General features: G+C 52.8%; 3 protein-coding genes across 3 annotated transcripts; 2 read left to right on the forward strand and 1 right to left on the reverse strand.

Annotated features, from left to right (window-relative positions):
• The first annotated feature begins 2294 nt into the window (after window positions 1-2294).
• On the forward strand, window positions 2295-4276 carry BO94DRAFT_328034 (alpha-arrestin). The gene has a single exon (XM_025606953.1). The coding sequence runs from the start codon at window positions 2596-2598 to the stop codon at window positions 4180-4182; it is 1587 nt and encodes a 528-aa protein (XP_025471073.1). The 5' UTR covers window positions 2295-2595; the 3' UTR covers window positions 4183-4276.
• Window positions 4277-4824: 548 nt separating this feature from the next.
• Window positions 4825-6884, reverse strand: BO94DRAFT_532263 (integral membrane protein TmpA). The gene has a single exon (XM_025611087.1). It carries the CDS (start codon window positions 6663-6665, stop codon window positions 5202-5204), a length of 1464 nt encoding a protein of 487 aa, XP_025471074.1. The 5' UTR covers window positions 6666-6884; the 3' UTR covers window positions 4825-5201.
• Window positions 6885-8788: 1904 nt separating this feature from the next.
• Window positions 8789-10868, forward strand: afeA (adenylate-forming enzyme AfeA; the record flags this gene model as incomplete). Its single annotated transcript, XM_025607809.1, has 3 exons — window positions 8789-9079; window positions 9284-10410; window positions 10481-10868. 3 exons carry the CDS (start codon window positions 8789-8791, stop codon window positions 10866-10868), a joined length of 1806 nt encoding a protein of 601 aa, XP_025471075.1.
• Between the last annotated feature and the right edge of the window lie 860 nt (window positions 10869-11728).

Raw genomic sequence — 11728 nt, forward strand, 5'->3', positions numbered from 1 at the left:
CAACTAGAGAGTTCATTACAGCGCTTCGTCATTGCTCTGGTTCTCAGTGCCTGAGACCTTGAAAGCGACGAGTCACAATCCAGCGGACCAGGGGTAGGTATGCCGTACCGTGCGGGAGAAAAGCAAGTAATAAATCCCAATCCAGAGCCGGTGGGCTTCTTTTTGTTCGGATTTCCCTACTATGGTACACTTTTTTTTTGGCCCTGTCGGGATGTGGAACCTGGCCGAGCTGTAACCCCAAGAGACCTGCGATAGAATAAAACTCTGCGAAGAATTTTCTCAAAAGGATCCCAATCGGTAGGCAAAACATCCGGTACGGATGGGGCTAGCTCGGCCCTCCAGCCGTGGTCTCTGCGCCTCGTTGGCTCAAACAGTAAAAGCGGCCTCACGGATCCAGAGGATCTCCAATTAGCGTCGCAACGTGTTGCCGTATGGTACTGTACACCCGCGTCACGGTGCCGGTCACCGCTGGTACGGGCAAAACTTGCGCCAGACCGCCTTGAACCCCTCGGGCTTCCTACGCACTGAATGACGCCACGTGATGGTTTGATGACGGCAGCTGACCTTCCTGAATGAGCATAGAAACCGCCCCCTTGTCAGGTGTCATTACGGCCTCTAGTCCCGGTCGTCCTGTACGGATATCCGGTGCCGTGAGTCGCACTCTTCTCATTTATGTGACGATGCTGGATGACTTGTCATCGACTTGTGCGATGTGCCTTGTCTTTGCTCTCTCACCCCAAGACATTTTGAGTAGCGTTCCTCTACGGTCTCAATAATGTTGTTGTCGTGGCCGCCCTGGACCCAAGTATACAACGGCCCAATCGCATCGTGGCCTGACCAGGAGGGGTGGTTGTCTAGAACTTTAGTCAGCCCTGTCATCCTCGGTTCGCATCTCGAATAAAGGACATGACAACATCTCTTAGCAATTTGACATGATCTCGAAGAAAGATCATTAGAGCCACGAGTTTCCCCCGAGTAATGTCCAGCGCATATTGCGTCAAGTCACGATCGATGTCTGGTAGTATTACGTGCCTGGGTCACGGCAACATTGGAGAGTGAAAGATCGACAATACATCGTTTCGGACCCAGGGACAGCTATAGTCGGTTCCTAGTCCAGCCCTTTCTACGGGGTAAGGGTGAGTCATTGCGCACGGCCTCAACGGACGTACATCGGGGAACCATGCTTTGAAGCTAGCGGAGTGCTTCTGCTGTGCGGAGTAGTCAAATGATGCAGAGTGAGTTTGATTAATACGAATCCAATGCAATTCTGCACGCACTCTCGATGTATATACGTCTACTATCAGTGCAGTGTGCATGAGCCCGGACTACATCACATGCTGTGAGCGTCTGAGTGAGATGGATCCTACTGGCAAAAGCGTGCATGTTGCGTTGATTTCGAAGCAAGCTAAAGCTCCCGTAGGATTTAGCCGAGGATTTGAGTGAGACCATTGTCCTGCCATATCGAGCTGATCTGATGTTCCGAATCAAAGATCCGGGGTTGGATCAGATTCTAAGAAAGTATGCTCCGGGGTCCAAAGTACCGAATGAGTTCCCATAGGTTGATTGGTGATATTCTAGAATGAGATAGATGACATACCACGACGGAACGACTGCTACTCTACTGCTACTAAGCGATCTAGACTGTCCTGAAGCTAATGTAATTCTCCCATCTAGATCACGCAAGCTAAGGAACATCCACGAGGACCGTCGGAGCGCCTGTCAACCCATCGCTTGCATGTCTCACCCTTTCCTGCTCGGGGAAATCTTTACGCCAAGCACGACGGCAGGAACAATTCTTTCTCAGATGCTGGCGCTTTCCGCCGGCGGCAGCCGTACTGTCAGGTATGGAAACCGTACGGTAAGCCCCACTATGACGCTTTTTCTGCCGCGCCCCACCCAAACTCCATCGTCCGCCCGATGGGATGGAGCCTTCAATGTGGCCAGACCAGGGAATGAATGGCACCTGTTACATGGTGTGGGCACGTCCGAGTAGCAACCATACTAAAAAAAAATGGTGGGAAAAAAATTCAGGAGCAAGAAAATTGAATAGGAGTATATGGGCATCGATTTGGGAACTAAAAGAAAAAAAAAGCTTGTTCGGGTTCATTCAAAGGCAGCTGCTCGCCCACCTCTTCTTTTCTCTTTCCTCCTGCTTTTGTCCGACAGTTTACCTCATCTTTCTTTCACCAACTCATAGGAACTTCAATCAAGCGGTGACATATATCTATTACCTACCTGTCTTTGTACCCTGTTCGTGACTCATAACACCGGTGCTCGGATACTTCAACTTGACTATATGTAGTCAGAGACCTCTAGACGCCTTCTAATACTACCAATCGCAACTGGATTATGTACTTGATCGTCTACCACACATCTCAACCCTACCAATATCGAAGCACATCATAAAACGACCACTTCCCCAGCTACTGTTTGCAACCGCTGCACATCCACTGTTCTAGTTCCGAACCACCCTCGTCGAGAACCTTCCAAACGCAGCTACCTCAGGCGTCCATATTTGACGCCCAGCGCTCCCACTTCCTTCAGCCTGGCAAGGTCGTCACAATCCGAAGTGTATACACTCGACATTCTGGCACCATGCCTGGCCGTCTACTCTCCAGTTTCGTTCGCCCCTCCCTCTCTCACCACTCGTCCATCTCGCACTCCAACTCTTCATCCTCGTCCTCTGTGAACGAAATCCCACACAACACAATGGTCTCCAAGAAGCCATCCACCCATGGCGGCGCGGAAAGAACTCGTTCTCCCGAGCGTCGCTTGTCTTTCGCGGTCGAGCACCTCATCCATCCCCACAGAGATCACAGCAAGGACAAGCGACGTAGCCATGGCCGGTCATCTCGTTCGAAGGAGCGTGCCGGACAAGAAGACATCGCCAGTACTCACGCCAAACTAGATGTTATCGTCGAATCACCACCACTGGTGTGCTACGGGTCTCCTGCCAACTCTACCGGTGCGCTGTTCTCGGGGCGTTTGAAGATCAGCGTCTCAGAAATAGCCGGCATGATCACACTGGATACGTTTGACATGCGCTTGATGAGCAGGCTGACAACGAAGAAGCCTGTGTCAAGGGACTGTGTCAATTGCGCCGCGCGTACCGAAGAACTTACCCATTGGAACTTCCTGACGGAGCCAATTCACCTCAAGAACGGCGATCATGAATTCCCCTTCAGCTATCTGTTTCCCGGCAACCTTCCCGCCTCCTGCAACGGCTCGCTAGGCCAGGTCGAATACTTCCTTTCTGCACGTGCTCATAATGTCAACGGTGAGGAGTACACCTATAAAATGCCGGTGCACATTAAGCGTGCCATCCTCCCCGGCAATGACAAATCTTCTATCCGCATCTTCCCGCCTACCAATCTTACCGGCCGCATCGTCCTCCCCTCGGTTGTGCACCCTATTGGCACTTTTCCCGTTCAGATGACTCTCAGTGGAGTTGTCGATAAGGGCGAAGAAACCCAGACTCGCTGGCGTCTGCGTAAGATGATGTGGCGGATCGAGGAGCATCAGAAGATCGTGTCGACCGCCTGCACCAAGCATGCACACAAGATTGGGGGCGAGGGTAAAGGCGTTCTGCACCAAGAGACACGCATCATTGGCCACAACGAAGAGAAGGAAGGCTGGAAAACCGATTTTGACACCGCTGGTGGCGAAATCAGCATGCAATTCGAGGCGAACATCAACCCATCTTGCAATCCCGTGTGCGATCTCGAAGCCCAAGGTGGCTTGGAAGCGCGGCACAACCTCGTCATTGAGTTGATCGTGGCAGAGGAGTTCTGCCCAAATCGGAATACCCGGCTCATCACCCCCACTGGAGCGGCGCGCGTGTTGCGTATGCAATTCCACCTGCATGTCACGGAACGAAGCGGACTCGGTATCAGTTGGGATGAAGAGATGCCACCGGTCTACGAAGATGTCCCCGCCAGTCCTCCTGGATACACTATGCTGGATGGCTCAAGCATCATGGAGGACTATCATGGGTCTCCCATCCACCTACCGGAGTATGAGGAACTGGACCGCATGGAGTCTATTCGCTTGGACAGTGACTCAACTCACTCATCTCGGGGGCGATCTCGACTAACTACCGATGATCTGACTACTGAGCCATTGGAACACGGAGTCGGCGATCGAGCCCCATCTGTGGATTCTCGCAGCTCGAGCCATGCTTAACGCATCTCACAACCACACTGCCTTCTACTCATTCATCCTTCTTTTTCAACACACGTGTGGACTGGACTTGTCCATCCAACCCTACGCCACTTACGACGTTACGATTATTTACGAATTGAATGATTGTTAAACCAGAGGGATTCAGATCCGTCTCAGTTACTCTCAACAGTCACTCGAACACTTGCTAATGCAAGCCTGCCATTTCCTAATCAACTCTTCTAATTTCAATGGCATGAAAACACAAGGGGAAACAAAAGTTTGTCTGCTAGAATTTCGTTCTGTATCACGGGGTGGGAATTTCTGTTTGCATGATACCCATAATCACTGTCACGTCTCGCCATTTCTTCTGTCCTACAATTTTTACGTGTTGACAGTGTCAAGTTCACTATACCGATATACCTGGTTAATTAGAAAAAAACTTGCATCATTCACTATCCTCTATCTATGTAGCCTGGTTTACATTGTATTGCCTAAGGAAAGATCGCAGCACCTGGTGGGTGTGACTGGACGGGTACGTACTTACGATGCCCCTCGCATAGTCCCAATGGAGCATTGGGCATCTCACAGTCTCACCACCCTCAAGACTCCAAGGTAAGACAATTGGGCCCTTACTTCCCGGGCTCAACTGGAACCGCTCTGGTGGCTGTCGCACTGGACAGACCATGTATATGGAATTTGAGATGGTGCTGCAAGTACCCAGCGGCTGGCTACACAAGGCCCCCTGCAGATCGGCCCTGCACATACGCCCCGAACAATGGTTGGCACGCCTCAAAAGTCGAATGTTTGCATCGGATTATTTCCCGTAGTACTAATAACACTTGGGCCAGTCGGTGACATCCAGAAATCCCCATATACAAAGTGTGGAATCGCCCTCTTCCCTTTCCTGACCTGTTCTTTACTCGTGACGCCTCACTAACTCCCCCAAACCGGGCCCATCCTTTCCAAACTCCAACCAACTCCAACACCGGAACATTTTCACATCAGAACACAAAACAAAAAACACATACAAAACTCCGAGATCATGAATCGAATATAGGTCCATATGCCGGAATCCCATGTGATTCCAGCTCATACACTACTTTCTTGGTCATCAACGGATTACTGATCACGCACACAGCTTCCGCATCGAAATCCTTCACGAGCTGTCGAATGATCGGAACCATGTCCACTCGTCCGGATTGATTCGTGTCGATCACCACGGGGTTCCGGTCCATTTCAGATACAAGGTTCATGATTTCCTGCCCGTACGTCTTTAGAGGAGCGCGGGTTTGCCAGATCACACGCAACTCGGGGCGATTGGCATCTCCCAGAAATGATAGGCAGGGTCCAATGCCAGAGCCTGTCGTGACGACTACCACTCTTTTGAATACTCTCATTGCATACGCAAAGCCATAGGTAAGTACACCCCTCTTCCACAGATGTGTTGGCTGGTCTTGGATGCAGGCTGATGTCCAGTCTCCGGCTTTAGAGACCAGAGCAGAGAAGCTTTTACCCTCGGGATCGGGGAACGTGGCAAACCCATGCCAGTCCTGAAGTGGGTGTCGAGTTAACTGGATACCCTTTCCGAACGTCGTGGTCGTGTGGTTGAAATGGAGCCTTACTGCATGGGATGAGAGGTATTCGGGTTGGACTTTGACTTTGCGCAGGAAGACCCAAGGGTGGATGATGGCGACCACAGTCACCATCAAGAACCAGAAGGCCGGAAGCTTGAGCAGGAAACGACCAAGCGATTCATTATATGCTGCGCTGGCCTGATCGGCAAAGATCATGAGCAGGATGACGAAGAGCGCCACGACCAGCCATCCGGAGAAGCGGTGGGTGAGCTCGAAGTAGTCATGCTTCTTGGCCCGGAACTTGGGGTGAGCGACTATGATAATCGCGAGCAGCAGGGCGAGAATAATGTACGCCAGGATTATTGGGGCCAGGGAGAGGGCGGACTGGCCCGACCAATACTCCTGAGACATGACACCCACAAAACCCACATACCACACGAATGCGGCTATGCCACACCCGCTATGGACGCCCCCGTAGTGGTATACCTTGGCTGCCAGTCGCCGCATCCACATCGGCGCTGATCTCGGTATTGAGCATACGGAAACGAAGATGGTGTTCACAACCAGAGGCTGTCGGGCAAGGCCACATGCAAGCAGGTTACCTGCGGTAGCATTCACGAGTGCTAACATCGTCCGCTCGGTCACCAGAACAGCCACAAAAACGGCAATATTGGCGAGAAAGACGATGGTGAAGAGGCGGCGATAGATGTTGAGAAAGGCATAACGAATCACAGCAAATCTCTTTTTGTGGACTTGGGATTCCAGATCAAACGATCCGTTGTCTGCCGGATACCGTGACTCTTCCACCTTTTCAGAAAGACTGTTTGCGAAGGTCTTCTCTGTCAACGTTGCCTCACTTGGGCTCGGTGGACCAGAGGCACATTTGGCGGGAGGGGGCACCGTGACAACAGTCTGCACCGGTTCTGACATGCTGTCTCGGACAATACCACAGGGTGAATCGAAGAGTGGAAGCAGGTATTGGGTCGTTAGAGTGTGGTGGCAAGGACAGGAGGACAGGGACAGGTACAGGAACAGGTACTATCAGATGCAAAGAAGAGATAATGACAGATTGGGTTATACCACGGTGACTTCACACTCGACGAATGATTTTGGCATGTCACCCACGTCTGCTTGACACTGCCGCAAGTGGGCTGCAGTGAAAGGGCACCTGCGTCTTTTGAATCATTGTGGATGACGACATATCACCACGATGCAGATGGCATATTTCCCGAAACGTGGACCTACATCAAACACCGGAGTTACCTGGGCTATCGTCTATAGTCCATGCTTCCAGCAGCAGGACGCATACCGCATGCGGCATCTCTCGGCCCGTTTTACCTTTGCTTTTACTCTGGGTGCCATGTTTTCAGGACTTCACATCCTGATTCCTGCCACTATTGCACGGGATCTGTTCCGCCAGTCTAGAGCCCAGAGCGGTCTGCCAATGAGCGGCGCAAAGTGGCATTGTGCCTTCCAATCCTCAGCTCTGCATTCCCCGAATCAAGAAAGAGGAGAACCAATAGATGGTGCCCGAGGAGGGGCCAGCATCCCGTCCCAGATCCCATGGCTTGTGAATCTAGTGATGGTGATAACTAGATAGAAGGGTCTAGAGATTAGGACACTCCGGGTCATCCAGTCCGAGTGGCTCATGCAGGAGGGTCAGGGTTCCCAGCCCGACGCTAGCACTGAAGACTCGTGTAAGACGCAATGGTGCTCGCCACGGAGGATCAGATTCCCCACCGCTCCATGGCCAGAGAGGGAATGTCGAGGATCGGACAATCGGAGCGCTGGAAGATGCGAGGGTCAAGAGGATGGGGCTTGACAGGCCCCGCTGGCATACAACGATCCATGCAGGACGCACAGATTTCTTGCTTTTTTTTTTTTTTTGCCATTCTTTTGACTGAGTCGATCGGTGGCAGCTGCAGATGGGCCCCAACAAGGCCACACAGGCGCCATGCTGGTGGGACTAGTGTGTCCCGAAGTCCTGGCAAGGAAACCCGACAATGAGTCGAGGGCGTGGTATGATTACCCACCCACCAGGCCATGTTCCATTAGTGGGCGGGGTACATTCAGCGGTGTCAGGGCCCTCGCGTCATGTAATGGCCTGTCCTTGTCATGCCGGGTAGCTGGAGGGCGATTAGCAGACGTCAGCCTAGCATGGGTCAGGCGAGTGGGTACAAGCTGGCGCGCATGATTGAGCGCTGATATCAGAAGTCCAGGCCGGCAGGGCGTCGTCCATCATCGCGAACGCTAGTTCGGTTCCCAAGACGGGAGATCTAGCCGGGATTCAGCTGCACGAGGCGAAGACTGAAGAGGGCATGAGGGAGCGCCATGGCAGGGGGGGGATGCGCCAATGAGAGGAAGCAGAGGCATTGATCAGGATCAGGTCGGGCTGAAGGGATGCCCAATATTGGATTAAGTTATGGGGACTCTGGGGGGTGGGTAGTTGAGGGAGGGAGATCATGGAGTCATGGAGCCATGGAGCGAGTTCGTCTGCATGACGGGACCTGTTCGCCTGGGAATTGCTTTTTTGACCACACGGCGATGAAGAGAGCCCCACCGGCTGAGATCTGAACTGCAATCGGCGACTGTCATTCGACCGAAGAGCGCAAGCGTCTGGCGTGGGCCGGAGGAGGATCAGCGACCCGATCTGAGCGGAGTCGGCGGCGCGCCACGCTGGAATGATTCCAAATCACCGCCATCGCGTCGCCCTCGAAACTGGAATTCCCCTGCTGGCCCAGAATCCTTTTGACTTTTTGAAACCGCCAGCATGACAAAGGCCAGCAATCTCGAGCACCATGGCGATATATTTATCGCCCCGGATTTCCCCTTCACTGGATCGGGGATATATCCTGGTGTCTCTTTTTCTCTTGACTCTTGACTGCCTGCCATCTATCCCAAGCCATCCAAGCCCTGATCCGACATTGACTTCACGGGCCTGAGTGATTCCCCTCTCCCCCCATTCCATCTCCCCCCTCCACCCCTTGGTTTCCACTCCTTTTCCCGCCGATTCTCCTACGGTTCCCAACGGACAACCAATTAATTCCACAACAATGGGTCTTTGGGATTCGTGCCCCAGTGTGGTGGGCAATCAGCACCACAACATCACCACCACCACCACCACCACCAGCAACCCCAACGGCACCTACACCGACTTGTTGACCTTTGCCTTTCGGGGGCCTGTTTCCTATGATCCTGAACGCCCATTGTTCATTGACGCGGAAAACCCCTCGCGGTCATTCAATGCGCGGCAGTTTGAGACGCTGGTTCGGACTCTGATTGCTGGCCTGAAAGCCCACCATGTGCAGAGAGGCGATTGTGTCTTGGTCCACTTGGGAAACAGTGTAAGTGGCTATCTCCTGCTTCGTACTCCGTAGGCTCTCCGCCATACATCCTCCCCTGACTACGCCTAGCCTCTAGGCCTACCCCCCCCCACTTACCCTCTATCTTTTTTTTTTCTTTTTTTTCCTTTTATTTTTTCAGTTAATATTATCAATTCTTTTCATCCTACCCCTGCATGCCTGTCTTACTGACTCACTGGATGGTAGATCATATACCCCGCACTCTTCTTCAGTATCATCGGCGCCGGCGGCGTGTTTATGGGCTCGAATGCGCGCAGCCAACCGCAAGAGTTAGAACATATCCTGCAATTGGCAGAGCCGAAACTGATCATCACATCGCGCGATGCACTGCCTACCGTCCTGAGCGTGTCAGCCGACCGGGGCATTCTCCCCAGCCAGGTGTGCCTGCTGGATGAATCTGCAGGTGATCACATCGCCCAACATCTGCTCGCGGGGCCATTGGCATATGCTGCCGCCGGAGCGCCGTATCTACCGAGCAGTGGGGACGGCTCCTTCATCAACTTTGCCCACCTCCTGGCCTATGGCGAAAATGATTGGGTGGCCTTCAATGACGAGCATATCGCCAAATCCACTCCGGCCGCCATGTTCTCCACCAGCGGTACCGGAGGCCTGCCCAAGGCTGCCTTCATGTCGCACCATGCCATGGTATCACATCATCTCAGCATCAATTACGATGTGCCATACGAGGTGACCCGGCTCATGTCCCTGCCCATGTTCCATATGTTTGGCGCCCTGTGGACCCACCTGTTCCCCATCCGATATGGCCAGCCCTTGTTTGTGCTGTCGCGCTTCGAACTGACGCAGTTCGTGGCGGCGGTGTACCAGTATCGTATTACGGAGACCTACATGGTCCCGGCCATGATTCATACCTTCAATCGCTCCGCCTTGCCCATTGCGGATTATCTGGCGTCGCTACGCTACGTCGGAGTCGCCGGCGCTCCGATTGATGCCGCCGCCATGCAACGCTTTGGGGAACTCCTCCCTCTCGACGCGTCCGCCTCCCAACTGTGGGGAATGACGGAAGTGGGTGTCGTGTTCCAGAACCGATACGGTGAGCAGGCCAATGCCGGTAGTATTGGCAGGCTGCTCTCAGGGTACGAAGCGCGGCTGGTTGGGCAGGATGGCAATCTGGTGCTGGAGGAGAACCGGCCTGGCGAGCTCTACGTCCGTGGGGGTGGCCTGTTGAGTGGGTATAAGGGCCAGTCGGACGCCAAAGACGGACAAGGCTGGTTTCGCACCGGCGACGTTGCATATGTTAGTGGCGGGGTGTACTACATCTACGGACGTACCAAGGAGCTGATCAAAGTGCGAGGGTAAGTCGAGCGACCCCTTTCCTGTGCGGTGGATGCAACTAGAGGAACTAACGTGAAATGTGACATGCAGATGGCAGGTTGCACCGGCGGAAGTCGAGGCAGTGCTCCTCAAACACCCGGAGATCGAAGACGCGGCGGTGATTGGAGTTACGTCGGGGGATGGCAGCACGGAATTGCCTCGGGCGTTTGTGGTGCGCGCCAAGGACCTAACCACCAGCCGATTGACATCGGAGGACGTGTACATGTTCGCGCGGGGACAATTGGCCAGCTACAAGGCGCTAGATGGGGGGGTGATTTTCGTGGAGGAGATCCCACGGACAGCAAGTGGGAAGATCCAACGGTTCAAGTTGGCGCAGATGAACACCTATCGGGAGATAGTGAGTTCGCTTCTGGCGCGGTTCAAGGGGACTAGTCTCCAGACGGTCGGGATCATGCATAAAGGGCGCATCACGGTTTGAGGGGGATTCATTCCACTTGGGGAAACCCGTACATATTCTGGCGTTGGTGTATCACCGGATGGGTTTTAGGCGTTGGGTGATGCAGAGCAGACAGACGACTGGCTCGTCTGACTGGTATATACATAATGGACTTATATATATAGAGTTGTCAACTAAATTGTTGGAATAATAATGACAATTGCAATGTTCTTACTCCCACTGTCACTCTCACCCCGTCAATCAATCTGTGGCGCAGCACCAATCACCGCGCGCCGTTACTTACGCAAGCCCGATACCTAACCCGGCAACCGGCGGTTCAATCCACCACCACCACGGTGTTTCCCTTGCATTATTACCTAGCTTGACTAGTGGAGTCCTGTCAGTGAGGTAGCAGGTAAGTAGGTAGGTAGGTAGGTAGGTATCCGTCTGTCCGTTTTTGTGTGACGCGTCTTGATACTGTCTATCTATCTATCTTCCTCCTAGTATCCTAGTAGATAGATACAGAGTAGATAAATAGCACGTATTAGGACACGACTCAGGCATTAATTAACCAACCAACCACTAAGTACCTACTAAACATAGTTAGGGTAATAATTATATTACACACCCTCCCTCAATCCATCAATCCCCGTCCTTTATATCAACATCCATGCAAGTAAGATAGATACCAAGATAATTAGACTAAGAGAACACCCTCCCCATTACCCCCTACCCCCTCCTAGGATAGGATAGGATAGGATAGGGTAGGGTAGGTTCCCCCCCCCTAGCCGCCCGAATTTAAATAACCGGCTACTACCTAGGACTAGGATGGATGGATGGATGGATGGATGGGATGGTGTTTGTCAGGAATGAGTATTTTTTTTTCTTCCTCCCCTTTCTGT

This window comes from Aspergillus sclerotioniger (genome assembly GCF_003184525.1).
Source record: "Aspergillus sclerotioniger CBS 115572 chromosome Unknown BO94scaffold_5, whole genome shotgun sequence".
Lineage (NCBI taxonomy): Eukaryota > Fungi > Ascomycota > Eurotiomycetes > Eurotiales > Aspergillaceae > Aspergillus > Aspergillus sclerotioniger.